The sequence below is a fragment of the Cyprinodon tularosa genome, unplaced genomic scaffold (genome assembly GCF_016077235.1).
Source record: "Cyprinodon tularosa strain WSP-4 unplaced genomic scaffold, ASM1607723v1 ctg255, whole genome shotgun sequence".
NCBI lineage: Eukaryota > Metazoa > Chordata > Actinopteri > Cyprinodontiformes > Cyprinodontidae > Cyprinodon > Cyprinodon tularosa.
Window position 1 is genome coordinate 405,312 of NW_024038948.1, and position 19,280 is coordinate 424,591.

General features: G+C 35.9%; 1 protein-coding gene across 1 annotated transcript; it reads left to right on the forward strand.

The window, feature by feature from the left end:
• Positions 1 to 256: 256 nt before the first annotated feature.
• slc6a1l (solute carrier family 6 member 1, like) lies at positions 257 to 18,838 on the forward strand. The gene is made up of 15 exons (XM_038288418.1): positions 257 to 516; positions 3,420 to 3,798; positions 4,347 to 4,478; positions 6,117 to 6,217; positions 6,928 to 7,037; positions 7,131 to 7,263; positions 8,749 to 8,883; positions 8,980 to 9,083; positions 9,175 to 9,299; positions 9,442 to 9,554; positions 10,642 to 10,773; positions 13,129 to 13,231; positions 13,413 to 13,513; positions 17,781 to 17,948; positions 18,192 to 18,838. The coding sequence occupies exons 2-15, from the start codon at positions 3,558 to 3,560 to the stop codon at positions 18,285 to 18,287; spliced, it is 1,794 nt and encodes a 597-aa protein (XP_038144346.1). The 5' UTR covers positions 257 to 516; positions 3,420 to 3,557; the 3' UTR covers positions 18,288 to 18,838.
• The last annotated feature ends 442 nt before the right edge of the window (positions 18,839 to 19,280 follow it).

Consider the following 19,280-nt stretch of genomic DNA (forward strand, 5'->3'; position numbering starts at 1 on the left):
CTGCCAGCTCCCACTGTTAGTTTCATTTTTCCAAACTCCATGAGGTCTTTCATCCATCAGATCCTTCTGTGCAAAAAAGACACCATGGTAACATGGCAAGAGCTGACTGCAGCAAACACTATTGTACAATGCAGAAACTCAGTTTGCACCATGGCTGCAAGAGTTCCCCACCAGAGTTGACCAATTGACGTACAGTATTCCCCCCGCCCAGCACCCCTCAGGCCGCAGGGCTTCACCAGTCATACCGGAGCTGTAATCAAAGTGTATGGGTCGAACTGTGCTAAATGTTCGATACAAGCCGCACGATCTTCCACCTCCAAATGACTGCATACATGAGAGAGTTTCAAAATTTAAAACAGGCTGCCAGATATGTTGTTAAATTATCAAGGCCTTTCGGATTGATGGGAATCTTTTTATGTTTTCCTTTGGATTTTTGAATTGATGATTAGTGATAATGCAGGATCTGGTGTGAAGTACTAAAACGAAAGACTTGACTAAGGAGCTGGGAACTAAGCGGTAGATATACCTCTATGCTACCCTCTGCATGCTCATATTTACAAGGTTTTTCCCGAAGGTGAGTTCACAAATTTATCTATTGGGCAAAACGTTTGTACATTAATACCCTCACAAACATCTGACTTTAAAGGTGAATAAAGGTAGTAAGTAAATTTTTTTTTTAACCTGAATCGAAATTAATCATCTAATTATACAGTTTTAGAATGCCCAACTGGAGATGATTCCCCTTTTGCATGAGAAAATAGCAGTTTTTCCAAACAGTGACATTTATTTTTATCTTTTATTTTTACATACATTTATTGAATGCATGGTTCCAAATATACATTACTGTTTTCTAATGACTGATTTTATTGACATCGCTGAAGGCTTGTAATACTAAAAATATATCTATGGAAGTTTATAATAGTATACGAACTATTCAGCCTTTTCAAAATTAGTATATTTGTTTAAATAAGTGGTAAATTCACATATTTAAAATTTAGTTAAAATTATTTTTCGCATGCACTGCACAATGAAAATCATCAATTGATATTGATTGTAAGCATCTGTGAATTCAGAAGCTTACTACCATTTTTTGTTTCCCACTTTTAACATTTTTAGCAGACTGCATACAATACCAACGAAAACTCTGCATAGTTTTGATTATTTCCTTGTGCATGTACTTGTCCAGGGGGCCCCCCCACCTCTTGATAATTCACTTTTAGATGTATGTGATGGAACATTCTGGAAAGTAGTGAATCGAAATAAGTGATCCTATCTGGGGTAACAAGAGAAGAGTTTAATCTAATTATGTTATGAACTTTATCTGTTTTTTTATAGAGTTTTTGTAATTATATGGTTGAAATATTATAATTATAGTTTAGTACAGATTGTCCTATTGCAGAAGTACAATTCAGAGAATGATCCATAGTTAACATCATGAGTTTAAAGCATTCTGAGCAAGGTCAGTCAATATTTGCAAACATGAGGAGCAGTTACTACAAGTATCGGGCTGCTGATTGTGAAATGTGGGATTATATTTCAGAAAATCAAGAAAAAAACAGTAAAAATGAGTAAGAATGCATTATTAAAAAAGAAATAAAGACTTTTTTTACTAAACTAATAGGATGTGCTGGTGATTTTAAAAATATGGATCCTGTTTTTTGTAATAAAACAATAATAGAAGCAACTAAAAAAGAAGAGGATATGGTAATTAGATAAGATAAAGATGTATAGTAATGTGTGGGGAAGGATGGCTTTCATTAAGCTATTTGCTACTTTTAGCATAACTTGAACTTTTCAGCAGTTTTTTTTTATAATGCTGTTATTTGGGATGCAGCCCAATAAAGACCTAATATAGATATAGATATACTCTATATATGTGCAAGAACCTATAGTATTTGATTCTTTTAAAAGTTTTTAAGTGTTTTTCTAACCTATTAGTTAACAAAGCCTTTTTTTAAGTGCTTAAACTATTTAGTCAAATCAAATGTACTGTATTTTATTATTATCCTGACTTAAACCCCTTTTACTCATGCTCAAAAACTTGACCATTCCTCTTTCACTTTGGTTGCATGTACCAATTTTTTTCTGTGGTCATTTATGCTTTGATATTGGCGTTTACTTTTTAAGGGTTAGAGTTTCTTTTTAGCTGCCAGGTTTGTCTAGTAATTCTGGGAGAGCTGCAAACATCCTTTGCTCAGGTGGAAAAATTCTTAGTCTTGCACCACTTCTGGTTATTAACTTCACAAATGTGGTCTTGGAAGGTCTATAGAATCCACTTTTAAATTGTTCACATGCCATCTCTGGAAAACAGTTAAAGCATTTACATTTAATGACTCAGAATGCATGAAAATTACACAGGTAAAATGTATACCAATATAGAAGTGTTAGACATTGTTGGAAAACTTCCACAATTCTCCACAATTTAACCACCAAGTTAATTTTATGGACATAGCAAGCACCAAAGCACAATTAGCACAGATATAGCAGCATGTCAAAATGTAAACATGACACAGCAGCCACACAAGCAAGCAAGTCTTTATTACTGCTGTACAAAAAAGACCTATTATTTTCGAGGATTAAAAAAAACAACTTTGAGTCATGTTGTAACTGATGCAGCTTGGGCTGTGTTTTACTCACCCAATTTCCATTTATATATTCGGAAACTGGAAGGTTGCTTTCAAATAATGCATCACACATGTAATTTGTGCTTACAGTTCCTAAGTTATTTGATTTTCCATTAGGGGTATGCAAAATAGGTGATTCCCCAAAATGAGGTGGATGTTAAGAGGTTATCATATAAAAAGGATTTACAAAGTATAACAATCTTACTTTTTGACCTGTGAGGAGATAACTTGGCTTATAATCCTGACTAGACCATCCTTACAGTGAAACATTACAGTACTTGTAGTGGGGATACTGTTCTCAAAAAGGAATAGAGAAGATCAGAGATAATGCTCGATGGATGGAGCTAGTACTAGTCGATCTCGAAAGAGGCTACAAACCACCTAAGACATCATAATCAGTTCACCTTCCTTGAGGACAATAACTCACAGATTAAGATGTGGAAAGACATGTAAATCGAGTTCCACATTTTCTGTGCAATCTAACAAATTTTGGGGCAATTTATAAAAAGAAGTATTGTGAAAATTCAGTTTTCAGAAATGCAAAACTATTTAGAAAAGACCTGTAAAAGCTTTTGCTAAAAAAAAAGCCTTAAACATTTTTCCTTCAACGTTACATTTAGTTATGAGATAAATTTGTAGAGAATTCCAGCATTTCATTACATTAAAACATTTTGAAAGACTTCTCAAGTTGTCTCAATTTAATGCAGTTCTTATAAATGTAAGATTATCCAAAAATGAAACTATAAAACAATGTATACTACACCTAATGCTACATCTTCTTACCTATATTTCCAGCACATCTTACGTTAGCACATCATTTTGAGATCCAGTCCAGATCCGGACCAAGAGTAACATCCTCAGTCCAACGACACCAAGTTGCTTGATTTCTGGTTGTCAGGACAACAGGCTTTTCTGGACCAGGGCGGTCCCACGATGGGGAAGACCGGGCAGAGTACAGTGGACTTAAGCTCCCCATCAGAGGTCAAACAAGCTGTCCCTTCTGAGGACCTGGACTCCACAGGCCCCCCTACAGAACAGAAGAAGGAAAAGGAGGTTCCACCCGACAGGGGAGGCTGGAAGGGGAAGTTTGACTTCCTGCTGTCATGTGTTGGATATGCCATTGGATTGGGAAATGTCTGGAGGTTTCCTTATTTGTGTGGCAAAAATGGTGGAGGTAAGTTAAAACTGCAAGAATGAGACCACGGATCCAAATTTTTATATAAAAAAGACTTTTGCCTGTAACTTTAAGACAAGTTCCTTTGACAGAAAGGCTAAAGACTTGAAATTTTGAAGTAATGATTGTGAAATACTTCATTCCAAACCACAGTAAAAACATTTCCCATCAAACTACAGCGACTCATTTCTACCGATTTGAAGAAAATCTGATTGTCATTTCTCTGTTAACTTACATTTAATTTAGATTAGGTGCTTAAAAATGCGTTTTCTTCTTACTATAAGATTACAATGTTCCCAGCAGCAAGTTGAATTGGAAATGTGCCTCGTGAATAATCTACTTTAGTAATTAAATCAAACCTATAATTTAGTGTAAAAATTAACAATGCAAGGCTCAATAAGCATGTCAAACCTAATCTGTTATGCCTACCAAAGCAATTTTTAATTTCTCTGGCTTTTGAACTGTGATATATAAAAAAGACAGTTTCTTTATTGCTGTAAATATTACTAACAGGCTGTATATTAGTATCTGTTTTGCTTGTTCTTCAGGTGCCTTCCTAATTCCATACTTTATGACCCTGGTGTTTGCTGGGATACCGCTCTTCTTCCTAGAGACATCGCTGGGACAGTTCACCTCAGTAGGTGGGCTAGGGGTGTGGAGACTTATTCCTATGATGAAAGGTAATCCATACATTTTAAAATATGTAATGAAATATTTTTAAACAGTAAAACTAGGTATGGGTCTGTTTGACAAAGCAAGTTTACTTAAAACTAAGTTTTCTAAACCGGAAATAAGGTGAAATCTGAGTTTTTCATTTCACAAAGAGTTTCTTCAACCTCTGCTTCTGTTGCCGTAGCAACATTAATCCTAGAGCTAACCTGATCGGAAGCCAGTTTTGTTCAATAAGTGTTTGTCTACGCTCTCCTTAGAGCCAATCACATAGTATAATTTCCTGATTTATTCAGGAGTTTTTGTGGTAATTTTGTGTATGCAGTAAAAAACAAATACTGCTCTAGGTCCGTTAGGTCTGACCCATTACATTTTAAAACAAATGTTGCATGTTCTTTTCAAAAGGATATTATTAAAGAATGATCTGCTTTAATTCTCAGAGGATTAAATATCTATAGGGACAGGATTCTACAGCTCAGTTGACAAAATATAAGATTTATTAGTTTTTAGTGTTTAATATGGGACTGCCAATTAATTCTAACCCTAAGGGTTTACCTTAGGGTTAGAATTAGGATTAATTCAGTTATACCAACTTACTGCGCCTACTGGGAGGTAGGAGGCTGAATCTGAAGCCATTCTATGATAACTGGTATGACAACATAAGTGGATGCAAACAAACACTTTGTATTTACTGTGTTATGTAAGACTGAATCAACATGAGGAGATGATGTCCCTATCCCTGTGGAGAAAAGCAGACCCAAACCACCATGTTTGACAGTGGGGATGGTGTGTTCAGGGTGATGAGCTGTGTGGCTTTTACGCCAAATATAAGGTTTTACATTATTGCCAAAATTTTTGATTTTGGTTTCATCAGACCAGAAAACATTCTTCTACATTTGCATTGTCTTCCTGATGGCTTGTGGAAAACTTTAAATTAGACTTTTTATGGATGTCTTTCAGAGATGCCTTTCTGCCATAAAGGCCAGTTTTGTGCAGTATAAGACTGATTGTTGTCCTACGGACAGAGTCTCTCACCTCAGCTGTAGATCTCTGCAGTTCATCATACAGAGCTGTTCTGCAGTTGATCATGGGCCTCTTGGCTGCATCTTTCCTGGTTTCAGATGAAAATTTATAGAAACAGCTGGGTCTGTTTAGATTTGCCGTGGTATCATACTCCTTTCATTTGATATTATCTCCTGGACAGTGCTCCTTGGGACATTTAAAGCTTGGGAAAACTTTTTGTGTCCAAATCCCACTTTAAACTTCTCCACAACACTATCTCAGATCTTCCTGGTGTTTTTCTTGTTCTTTATGATGCTCTCTGCGGTTTAAAGAGACCTTTGAGACTATAACAGAGCACGTGAATCAGGCCTCAGTCTACAGTTTTTTCAGCGGTTACAAAAGTTTGAAAAAGTAAATGATTTTAGTTCCACTTCACGTTTGTGTCCTTCTTATTATTGATTCTTCACAAAACTTTATAATTTTATATCTTTCATATCTATGTTTTAAGCTGGAAATGTGGCAAAAGGTATACATGTATATATACACTTTATTTTTTCATACAGTGCCCCCTTTTCTGTTTTGGGTCTGCGGCTGGATTGTAATTGTATTGTCATGCAATTAATTTTTGGTTTATTCTTTCTCCTTAGGTGTTGGTTTGGCTGCTGTTGTATTGTCATTCTGGCTAAATATCTACTACATAATCATAATTGCCTGGGCTCTCTACTACTTATTCAACTCCTTCAGTTCGGTATGTATGTTTACACCCAATCTCACCAGGCAGGCTATATTTCTTTTATGTATTGTATTTTTTTTTTCTTTCTTCATGACAGGTTTCTGCTAACAGTCAAGAGGACAGAATAGAGTTATGCAATTATGATACACAGACCTAAGTTAAAACGCATAAGTAAAAAAACAAATTCAGCAGCATTCCTTTAAAGCAGACTTTAGTGTAATCTTAACCTCCTTAGTATTTTATCACCTCCTTGGTAATGCTGGACCTCAGTCTAAGGTTGCTCCAAGAAGATCACCGTTTAACATTGTGGGCCTCTTATCTGTAGTGGGTCTCAGTGAAGAGGAAAAGCAAAACAGTTTTTCTTGTCAATACTAAATAAATTACAGAATTGTTGTCAGTATATCATCTGCCCAGACCTCGCAGGCCAGAAACATACATGGAGAAACAGCTTTTAGTCCTTATACTCCATTAATCTAGAATAAATTCCCAGAAAACTGTAAAAGTACGGAAACTCTTAAATTGAAATAAAAACAAAAAAAAGGATTTGTTTAGAACGGCCTTTGACTGTGCTATCTAATATTAAAAAATGTATGAATGTATACAGGTATAATTAATCAGGACAAAATGTTTCTAGAAAATTCCACAACTTTTAGACCTAACATGAGTTTCACTCAATTGTCATTCATGGTTCATTGAATGGAGTCTGATTAAACTTTCTTGTTCAGGAGCTGCCATGGCAGAGCTGTGATAATCCCTGGAACACCGAAAACTGCTTCTCCAATTACAGCCTGACAGACACCACCAACTTGACCAGCGCTGTCACAGAGTTCTGGGAGTAAGTCAGTAGGAAGCAGGCCTGCGTGTCACCCAACACACATACAGTAAATAATAAAAATATTATATTCAGTATTTAACTGTGTATCTGCAGACGTAACATGCACCAGCTTACTAATGGTCTGGAGGAGCCAGGAGAGCTGCGCTGGCCTTTGGTGGGCACCTTGGCCCTGGCTTGGGTTCTTGTCTACTTCTCAATCTGGAAAGGAGTAGAGTGGACGGGAAAGGTTAGACTGTCTCATAAAAATCTGTTTTCTTTATCAATTCAGTGTTGTTATTTTTATCCTCTCTGATGGTACAGCGGTAATAGCACTAAAAATAATAATAATGATAATCGTTTTAATGTTATCTCAGCAAGCCAAGACTCCTAAAGGCAGGTTCCATTTGCCAGAATGGACACTGGGCACCGAAAAAGGGCGCCCCTCGGAGTCCCTTCCCTGCTAGATAGGCCATGTTCATTTTTATTTTATTTTTTTATTTTATGTTTATCCACTAATATAGTGAGACACAAATAAAAGTGCACTCAGGGTGCATCTTGTGTTCCACTCCAAGAGCACTGGAGCAGAAGCACTGTCTCATTATCTTCCAACAGTATATCAGTTTTATTTATCTTCTTATACATATTAGTTTTTATACATGTAGATATTAATGCGATATGTGGGACATTGTTAGGTAGTCAGATATCGCTACTGAGGGGTCGCAGGGTACCAAGGGCCCTACCAACCAATGACAAAATTTATCTGGATCAATACAAAATTTCTGACATGAACTTGACTAAAAGCTAGCCGGTGATGTTAGCTGTTCAGAAATAGTTACAAAACATTGGAACTCAGTTCATGAAGGCAGAAAGCTTGAAACAGATAAAGATCTTACCACTACTTGTGGACCAACCAGAATTATTTCAAGAATGGTTCATTGTTTTTATTGTGAATATGAAAAACACCTTAAGCACTGAAGGCCTATAGTTAAGGACAGTGTTTTTGGACCTAAAATAAGATGGCAACTGGAAAAAATATGTTTGTGGGAAGAGTATTAAGCAGAAAAATCCCCTTTGACCTAAAACATATTGTGATCTTTGCCCTTCATGGCTCCATCAGTATCTGCTGCAAAATAGAATAGATTTATTATTATTACTGTATTTGGCATAAGATCAAATTAGAGATACCTTTACTAAAAACAAAAAGAAGCAATATTTAAGTAACAATTAAAGATCATCAAGATATAGACAGTTGTGTGTTTTAATGGAGCACAGATAACCCAACTTGGTTAACACGTTGAAATGTGTCAACAAAACATACATTTATAATATCCAATACATTCTCTAACATCACACTGAATCTGGAATGTTTTACTGGAGTCCTATGTCCATATGGTTTAAGGATTTAAATATAAAAATTAGACAAGCAAAAAAAAAAAAAAAAAAAAAGAAAAAGAAAACATCCCGTCTGCTGTCTGCAAATTTAAATTACCCAGAGTTGAAGCAAGGTATCTCAGCAGAAACACATTTACATCTTCACAACTTGTGATAATTGGCTTTTAATTGGAGGAGTCTGATAGCAGTTAGAAAATGGATCCCTCAAGGCCCTTATCTCAATGGGCATTAACAATTAGACATCATGATTATGCTTCAAAACTGCAAGTTACATTTAAAAGGTCCCTGGGCAAAGAAAAACTATTTTAGACATGAGATACTTTTTCTATTTCTCTCTTAGGTGGTTTATTTTTCGGCCACCTATCCGTACTTCATGCTGTTCATCCTGTTCTTCCGAGGAGTCACCCTTCCCGGAGCCATTGATGGCATTCTGTTCTACATCACCCCAGACTTCAATAAGCTCGTTAGATCTGAGGTACACAGTTTCTATTAACCAAAGGCTCACATTTTCTCAGAAACCACAACAATGTACTGCATGAGTACATGTGGATGTTCCCCTTCATCATTTCAGGTGTGGTTGGATGCAGCAACTCAGATCTTCTTTTCATATGGACTGGGCTTGGGCTCACTTATCGCACTTGGAAGCTACAACACTTACCACAATGATGTGTACAAGTGAGCACATGAGGTTTAAGCTTTGAATATCTTCTTTGACAACCAATAACCAGTTTTTCCTCTAATCAGTTGTCTTTATTTATCTCTTCAGGGACTCCATCATAGTATGCTTCATCAACTCTTGTACTAGCATGTTTGCTGGGTTTGTTATCTTCTCTATTGTAGGATTCATGTCCTACATCACAAAGAAACCAGTGCAGGAACTAGCAGCATCAGGTACATTCATACGTTTTTTACAGCAAAGATTGGAAAAGGTATCTAGAGATCTAGTATAACTGCACATTTTATAAATTATTGTAAATAATTTTAGGTTTTAACAATCCTGTCATGGTAACAAACAATATAAATATTATTACAGGTCCAGGTTTGGCATTTCTCGCCTATCCTCAGGCAGTCACCCAGCTTCCCATGTCTTCCCTCTGGGCCATCCTTTTCTTTTCAATGCTCATGATGCTCGGTTTGGACAGCCAGGTAAGCAAATAAAAATCTTGTTTTTTTATGGTGAGCTTGCAATATTTGGATTTCTTTGTTGTGTGACCCAAAGTAGTGATAAGCTTTTCTGTGAAGTAATATATATTTTTTTAAACTTGGTAGTTTAGGTATAATTAATGCTTATGAACTATGAACTCATGATGAATAAAAAAAACATGATTGAAAAAAGTATCAATAAAGATGTTCAAAGCCAAATTAATGACTTTAAAACTCTACTCATTTCACAGTAAGCAGAACATGAACGAAAAGTTTTCTGTCGTGACTAAATGTCTGCCGCCTTAATGATTTCTTGTTTTTTTGTCACACTTTGTTTCAGACCAAAGAGCATTAAATACCACAAACCGATAAGCAAAAAGAGCAACTGACAACTTATTATTTATCGAAATGAGGGAACAAAAGGTTTCTAGAATTAGCAATCCAACAAACAACTTTTTGCAAGATAATACAGTATATTAAGAGTTTGAAGTAACTAGTAATGAGTATGAAAGTTTCCTGTGATTAAACAGACAATTCACAATGATCACTTCAGTTGGATTTAAATCTAAATTTGGACTAGTTCACCCCAAAACTTTGCTTTTCATATTTATTTTGCTATCAAGAGACAGAGATGCTGGATTACTTCAGATCATATGCTGCATTATCCAACAGCAGCCTAAGGTGGCTGGATATTATACTTTAATGTTTTCATGTTAAAAGGAGAATCTAAGGTTCAGCACATTATCTAAGATTAAGGCCAGTCTGTGGGTTCAGAGCAAGAAGTGATATGGTAAACTAACATGTAGGTGTTGGATGGAGTAATGTTTATTGAAGAGGTTTAGCAATGCTTTTTTTTTTTTTTTTTTTTGTTTTCCAAAGTTCTTAGCAAAGCAAAAACTGCAGTATGTAGAAGAGGCATTCTAAAATCCTCACTGAAAATTTGTTAGCTGTTTTTCAAAACACATGAAGACATTACTTGCAACTTTTTGAAGAAAACAAACTGAGTACTGATTAGGTTTTTATGAAACTTATTTCTCTGGTTTAGGGCATGCATGCTCAACTCATTCATTTTCATTACTTAATTTGTTAGTTCTGCACCGTTGAAGGATTCATCACAGCTCTAATGGATGAGTATCCCCTAGTGTTGAGGAAGAGGAAGAAGCTCTTCATCCTTATTGTTTGTTTAATCTCCTTCATCATTGGATTCTCTAATATCACTCAGGTGGGTGCGATTTAAATTTTTAAAAATGGCATCAGGGGAAAGAATTCACACAGCATGCAGTGCCCTTAAAAAATAATGTCACCCTGGTAAAGGTGTATAAAACATTTCCAAAAAATCTTTTTATTCTAGCAGAACCTCTAGCAGAGATTTAAAGAATAATTATTTGAGTATACTAAGTCAAAGGGCAAATTCCCTAAGTTACAAGATCATCGGTGCCACAAAAGTTGGCGTTTTTAAAAGTTTTTTTGAAAAACAGTTATGAATAAAACATTTTCGTACAAGTTGGCTTTTTTAGGTTGACTAGTAATCCATGAATTCCCTATTCCCTGTTGTATGAATATGATTTAGTAAAAAGCCACCACCGTTCAAAAGGAAAGAGACAAAACAACATGGTGTTTATCTAAAATAGGCGTGTATTTATATTTCAGAAAGTTGCTAGTTAGCTTAACTATCACAACTTTGTGATTATGCAAAGGACCAAAGCACAGACATAATGGATGAGTATAATGTTGAGTTTTTCTTTAAGAGGGAAGTAGAATATACAGGAGGAACAGAGAACATTGGATTAGGAACACAACAGAGTCACACTCAGAGCACAGGGAGAGAGTAACGTAAAAAAGAAATGCATGATAAAAGGAGGATCCGGAGGGGAACAAATTAAAGACCCATGCCATGCTATGCTAAGCGAATTACAAAGTGGCAGCGTACTCTTCTGCTTTGCTATTAAATGTGCAATATCCATTACAGAAGTCGAGGAATGTCATAAATGTGACAATGTCAACATCGATTCAATTGTCTCATGAGGTGCAGAAAGATAAATAACTCTATCTTCTTATTTTATATTTTTAGAATGAAAATGCTTGTGGCTCTAGTGATTAAATCTCGATGAGAACTGGTGTTACTGTGGACTACAGGAATGAGTTTAACTCCCATAACCTTTGAAAAACAACAAAAATAAATGATGAAATACATGTTCTTTCAGAAAATCCATCTGAAAGAAGTAGCTCGCCTGCAGGTGTGAAGTCCGTCAATAAAAGTAACTGATGGAGCTTGTCCATTACGGTAGTTGTTGCTGGACTGCCATGTTTCTAACTTAAAAGTATAGAGGAGGATTCTCGTAAATTTTTGAAAAAAACGGCCCTCTCCACTTTTTAAAAGAAATTTACATGCACAACACTGTACCCGCTCCCAAGAGGAAATGCCTATTAAATACGTGCAAGAGCGTGCAGGAGCCCATTTCTCCTCATGCTTCTCAGTCTCTGCATCGCTCATACAAGCTTACTTTCCAAACGAAGATTTGCAATTTTTCCACTAGGTCAGACTCACCACTGGTGAGTGAAAATGGGGATGAGCACATAGGACGGCCTTACGTAAACATATCACCAGAAGGACTGACAATTAGAAGGACCACTTATTTTGATGATCCACCTGGAAAAGGAACATCCTCCACTATACCTTTAACATGAGAATAAACTTGACTTTTTTATTGAATTTCAAGCCGCATCCCTCATGAATTGTCTCCACCTGGTAAAATTGAAACTGATGTGGCCTCTCATTTTCTTCTGCTTAATCCTCCCTTTTCTTCTTTTTTCTTTTTTTTGGAAGAGAATGGATATACTTTAACTGAAAATGCAAAGCAACATGACCTATGGTTGCTTTTGCTCCAGTTATTATCCTCCTCCACCAATAACATATCTGCATATACAGATAAGACCCAAAAGCCTTACAAGTTTGTCCTCTTTTAGCTGTCGTAATCAAAGATGTCGATGCAACAAAGCATCATCTAATGTGTGCACTGCCATATATATACATATATTTATGAACAATGAACGCTAAGCAATGGCAACCTGTGTTTATAATAGTAAACCTGATTGTCTGATATACAAATTAGTTACACACTTTCTCTGTAGCTACAGAGAGGCAGAAGATGAAGCAAAGAAAATATCCCAACAAGGGTAAAAGTCTATCAGAGATCTAAAAGAATCAAATAAAGAATAAATCTGAAATGAATAAACTAACAGAAAAAATTATGAAAACAGAAACACACATATTTAAAACATGAGGATCATCACATAAACTTGCTTGCAGGCAAACTAAGAACAATAATCTTCAATTCTTTAAAGCTCCGCTAGAGAAATAGCTGGGTTTTCAAAGACCCTATGTAATAATTGATTTTAAGGCTTCATCTTTTTTTAACCAGTGGTGATAATTTTACTGAAGGTGAGTGTAAATGAGTCATACATTGCATATGTGTAATTGGATGAATTGGATGAAGTTGGCTCCAATAAACTTGCACAAACTACTTGATAATTTGCAGCTTTTCTTCTTTATGACTGTGTTTCCTTAATGTCTCAGGGTGGTCTGTATGTCTTCAAGATGTTTGATTACTACTCTGCCAGTGGGATGTGTCTTCTCTTCCTTGTCTTCTTTGAAACTGTTTCCATATCCTGGTTTTATGGTAGGGATAAATTTACATTTCTGTGTTTTTTGTTAATAATTACATTTTTAAAAATGCTGACAGTATAGTTTACAAATAAGAAGTCTCGTCTCACAATAAAAGATTTTATCTGGTGCATGCTATTCTCATTCCCACTTTCACCAACCCATTTTTTCTTTGCTAACTGCCTCTTTTGGGACAGGAGCTGAACGGTTTTACAAGAATATTGAGGACATGATTGGTTATCGGCCATGTATCTGGTGGAAGCTCTGTTGGCTCTTCTTTACACCACTGATCTGCCTGGTAAGGGCATAATTATTGGTCATAATATTTTTTATCTGCTCAATAAACATCTTAATTTGTATATATTTATTTCTTCAAAAAGACCAAATCCAAACTTTACTAATGAGATAGCAAATTTATGAAGGAAGGATTATATCGTTGTCTCCATCTTTTTCTCTTCAATTCAAAAACAACCAGGCTTTGTTGTGACAAAGGAATTTAGAAGGGGCTCACAGAAATGAAAAAAAAGTTTAGAAAAAAAAGTTGATAGAGTTAAATCTTAAGCATACTATTGTTCTATTGTTTTAAGTAGTCTGAAAAGCTAAAAGCATTAGTTTTTCAAAAGAAGAGCTCTATCACAAAAGAAGCCCATAATATTTTACATTTGACATGTGACATTTTTAAACAATTTAACCCCACTTTAGACATTTGTCTCATATTATCTAAATTTATCACAAAGCCACATACAGTGAGGAAAATAAGCATTTGAACACCCTGCTGTTTTGCAAGTTCTCCCAATTAGAAATCATGGAGGGTCTGAAATTGTCATCGTAGGTGCACGTCCACTGTGAGAGACATAATCTAAAAAGAAAATACAATGTTAACATTTGGTACAGTAGCCTTTGTTTGCAATTACAGAGGTCAAATGTTTCCTGCAGTTTTTCACCAGGTTTGCACACACTGCAGTCAGGTTTCTGGGCTGTTGCTGATAAACACTGAGTTTTAGCTCCCTCAAAAAATCCTCTATTGGGTTTAGGTCAGGAGACTGGCTAGGCTTCTTTCAGCAGGGCCGTGCAGAGACCACTAAAGGGGCAGGTGCTCAAAAAGAAAAAAGGGCACATCTTATCGCATTTTAGGACAGAATATTAACAAAGTCACATAGCTTTCAGAGTTTAATGAACAATGATAAATTACAAAATTGTGAGACATACAATCAAAGCTAAGGGAAATCTCTACATAGAACATAGAACTATGCATATGTAAAATATTTTATTAGTAATTTATTTCTGCAGGTCTATTTTGTTATAGGAAAGTATTACAATATTCAAACCTGCAATTTAGCCAAAGATGTAAATCAGAGCTGGACCACCAGACATATTTTGTCTTTACAGAATTAAACTGTTAAAAATGCATACAAGGGCACAATGCATTCTTTTAGTGTACTGTAATCTATAAAAAAGAATGTCTGCCTGGTTTGCTGTACTGACAGTGGAGATGGAGACGGTCCATTCAGAAAAGCAGAGCTGCTGCATCAAACTTTAACTAGAACTGCAGAAAAAAAAGAACAAAACAAACATTTTATTAATGAATGTCACCATGAGAAAAGCCTACTCTGTTTGTGTCTTAGTGTATTTTGTAAGTACCTATATATTCATTTTCTTCAATCTTTCCTCTTCGTTTTTTCTTGTCAGTTTCTCTTTTCTTTTTTTCCTCATTGTCTCATCTTTTCTGTGTTGAGTGAAGGTCAATGTCTTATTTATTTCAGTCTCTTGCCTTTCTTTTTCCCCCAAACTAAATCCAATATTATGATTCAAAAACTTATTTTCCGTCATGGTGATTTAACTGTTTAAAAACAAATTCCCATCTTTTAAGCATTTTTGCTATTTTTGTTCTCTTTTGTTCACAGCAGCAGTTTTCTGTTAGCCATGTCTTTAAAAATGTTAATAACCTCACTGTGAATGATTGGCACATCCTTCTCGATTGCCAACAAAAGAAGGTCTGACAACCGATCCTCCTTGCATAAGCTGCGCAGTTTTGTTTTCACCAGCTTCATACATTATATCTATCATATATCTATCATGGTAGTTCTGGATGAGTTCTCCTTTAAGATACATTTACCTAACGCTAGAATAAATGAAATGTACATCATGCAGCAAAGGAAATTAGAAAATCAGACATATATCCATTATGGAGATGATAGGTTTTTGACGGGCGATGTGCCCCTATTGCATAAGTAATACTGAAGAATGTCCTACTATCATTGACGACACAGGGAAGCTTTTTGGTTATCTTGCTTTGCTAGCAAAGTCATTAGCTAGCAGCTAGCTCATAGCACAAGAACAATAGCCTAATGTCTGTATGATAAAAATACTGAATCGATAGATAAGAACAGCTTTTCCTCACCTGGCTGTCTCCTCCCGCTCAGTAGTTCTTCAGAGAAAGGCGCGCCGCGTCCTATACTTTCCTCCGTTTAAACCGCTACTCTTTGCTAAAGTAGAGAAATTATACAACGTTCAAAGTTTTCCGTTGTCTGACAAGTAGGAAGCCTACTCCAGTATTTTCACCAAAAATTATGTTTTTTAATTCACAAAAAAACTGTTCTGTAATCATTACAGAACAGTTTTTTGTGAATTAAAAAACATAATTTTCAATGTAAAAGACTAAAAGCACAGAGTAAACAGTGTTTTAGATCAAACAATACTGCATCATGCATGGGGCTCATTTGGTTTCACTTACATCTCTATTAAGGTTGACATTGGAGAGGCGGTGCAGACTGAAGACATAGCCATCCGTCCGATCATGGTTGATCTTGCTTAGGGCCAAATGAGCAGCGACCACAGTGGAATGTGGAATATTCGCTACCTTTAGCTCCGCAGTTAGCCCCCTTATCTGACTGTGCGAGAGGCAAGTGCGTCGTCACCGGCAAAAGGTCAAAGGTAACAATGTGATCGGAGGGCTTATTGTATTGTTTATCTTGCCAAAAAAAAAAGATAATAATAATAATTTCAGTACATGTGTCAAATAAATAATAAATTATAATAAAAAAAAAAAAAAAAAAAAAAAAGGGACCAAAAGGGCACATTGGGATCATGGAGCAAAAGGGGCAGGTGCTCAAGCCCCCTTAGCCCCCCCCTCTGCACGTGCCTGTCTTTCAGAGCCACTTCTTGGTTATTCTGGCTGTTTGCATTGGGTTATTGTCATGTTGGAAGACCCAGCCTCGAGCCGTCTTCAATGAACTAAGGGAAAGAGGTTGTTCACAATAATCTCACAATACAGGGCCCCGGTCATCCCAAAACACCCCCAGTCCATGATGCTACTACCCCCTACTTTACAGTAGGGATGGTATTCTTGGGATGGGACTCCTCATTCTTCTTCCTGCAAACACGGTTATTAGTTGAATTATGACCATAAAGTTCTATTTTGGTCTCATCTGACCACATCCCTTTCTCTCAAGGATCCTCCAAATGGTCATTGGCAAACTTAAGATAAACTTAAGCCTTGACATGTGCTGGTTTAAGCAGGGGAACCTTACGTGCAATGCATTATTTCAAACCATGGTGTCTTAGTGTATTGCCAATAGTAAACTTGGAAAGGGTGGTCCCAGCTCTTTTTAGGTAATTGATGAACTCCTCCTGTGTAGTTTTGGGCCGATTTCTCACCTTTCTCATCACCTTTCTCATCTTACATGGAGCCACAGTCCGAGGGAGACTGACAGTCATGTTTACAGTATCAGCCTTTCAAAATGGCCCTTCCCAGTCAAAAGCTGGCCGAATGGCAACTCATTTCCCTGCAGCCAGCAAAATACCCTCCAACTTCCAGCCAATGGCTTTCCCATGTGCGTGCCTATTTTTTTAATCTGACTCCACCATTCATTGAATGAATTACAGGGTTTGACCAGGAGATAACACTTCTCTTTAGATCTTAATGTCCACAAATTATGACAGAATATTTTAGTACAAAGATTGATAATAAAAAAGGAATTGCCTAGGACCAGCCAATGGCCCATCAAGGAAAGTGGGGACATTTTGAATGGCTACTACAGTAGCTTCTTCCATTTTCTAATGATTGCTCCAACAATGCATCTTCTTTCACCAACCTGCATGGCAATTTCCCCGTAGCCCTTTACAGCCTTGTGGAGGTGTACAATTTTGTCTCTAATTTCTTTGGACGGCTCTTTGGTCTTGTCCATTTAAGTAGTTGGATTTTTACTGATTGTATGGGGTGGACAGGTGCCACGCTAATGACCTCAAATAGGTGAGTCTAATCTAGGAGAATAAATGGAGTGGAGATGAACATTTTGAAGGCAGACTAACAGGTCTCTAAGAGTCAGAATTCAAGCTGATAGACAGGTGTTCAAATACTTATTTGCAGCTGTATCATACAAATAAATAGTTACGAAATCTTCAGTTGCAGGTTTAAAAATATAATTCAGAAATAATCAGAAAAGTTTAAAATGGGTTAAAATCAGAGCATCTCACATAATCTTTGAACATAATACTACGACAAGAATATTAAGACCAAAAGATATATTCAAAGAAACAAATAAAATTATATTTGTCATTTATAGGGAGTCTTCACCTTCAGTGCAATTGAAATGACCCCACTAATGCTTGGGAAGTATGTGTATCCATTGTGGGGCCAAGTGATTGGATGGTGTATGGCCCTGTCCTCAATGATCCTCATCCCAGGCTATGTGATCTACATGTTTTTAACCACCAAAGGCAGCATCAAACAGGTACCTCCTCTGTTATCGATATCTCATTAATTTGTTAAAATTTTGGCACTCTAAAAACTCATATTATGCTAACTTTAAAATACTTTGTGAGAAGCAGATGTTGCTGTTGTTGAATTGATGGATGTAATCCCATCTTTATCTATTACGTATTTTCATCTAGATAAATCTAATCTGATATGACTGATAAACACAAACTCTTCATGGTCTTGCCAAAATCTTCAATATTTTTTTTTTCATGAGCAGCGTTGGAAGAAGATGACAACTACCCAGGAGGATGAAAAGTCATCAGGGCTGGAAGAATTCACACACACAGGGAGCATGGTAGAGGCTCCTGTGTAGCCAGGATTGTTCAAGTCAGGCTGTTCCATCTGCCAGGAGTTTAAGTGGTCTCTGCTGAAATGTAAAAATTGGGTAAAAGAAGACTAGAAAAAATAACTTAATTTGTTTCACTCCAACCAGTGTTGTGGTTGAAACCTTTTTGTGCTTATAACAATTTTCTTTAGCAGTATGTTTCCTAAAAAAGAAACCAAAATAAGTCACGAGTAAAACTGTGAACATAACCTATATTTCCACTGTTATTGGTTACCGTGCTCTGCAAAGCTACTCATACCTAATAAACTTTTTTTAATATTTTTTAAGTTACAGCCACAAACTTTAATTTATGATATCAGAATTTTATGTGATAAGCCAAAATAAAGTAGGACATCATTAGGAAGAAGTATGAAAAGAAAGTTCTAGAATAAACAAGTTCTCACCAACTAGAATTAATAAAATTTGCTATGCATTTGCAGTAAGCAGAGGTGTTAAGAGTACTAATGTTTATTACTCAAACAGAAGTAGGAATTCTACTGTTTAAAAACACTTTTGGAGAAGTTAGCTTTTTAATTGAGTAAAAGTGTAAAAGTACCATTTTAAAACTATTTTAAGTATAAAAGAAAAGGTAATGCAGGAAAAAATGTTAAGGACTGAAGCTTTAAACGTTATACTGCACTACAAGAAACATTTTTCTACAATTCTGGAATATAATTTCGTTAGACCTAAATTTATTAGTTTTATAACTAATGACAACAGCGTCAAATTTTACTTTGAATCATTTTGAAAAACTATTTATTTTGGTATGTTTGTGCAGAAATGACCACAAAGAAAATAGTTGTCTGGATGAAGCAAATTAGCAAATTATATAGATTTTTTTTTTTTTTTTTTTTAAATACCAACTGTACTACATAACAAAAATGAGGTTCAATGAAACAAAACTAACGAGTCTATTTTTGAAATGTAAGGAGTCCAAGTAAAAAGTTGTCCAACAAACAATTACTCCAGTGAAGTATAGAT

Bases quoted from the DNA above. Each gene is read 5' to 3' on its own strand.
- slc6a1l (XM_038288418.1), top strand. From the start codon at position 3,558: ATGGGGAAGACCGGGCAGAGTACAGTGGACTTAAGCTCCCCATCAGAG. The intron at 7,264-8,748 runs GTTAGACTGTCT...TTTCTCTCTTAG, and splicing joins GAGTAGAGTGGACGGGAAAG to GTGGTTTATTTTTCGGCCAC. The intron at 9,300-9,441 runs GTACATTCATAC...ATATTATTACAG, and splicing joins GCAGGAACTAGCAGCATCAG to GTCCAGGTTTGGCATTTCTC.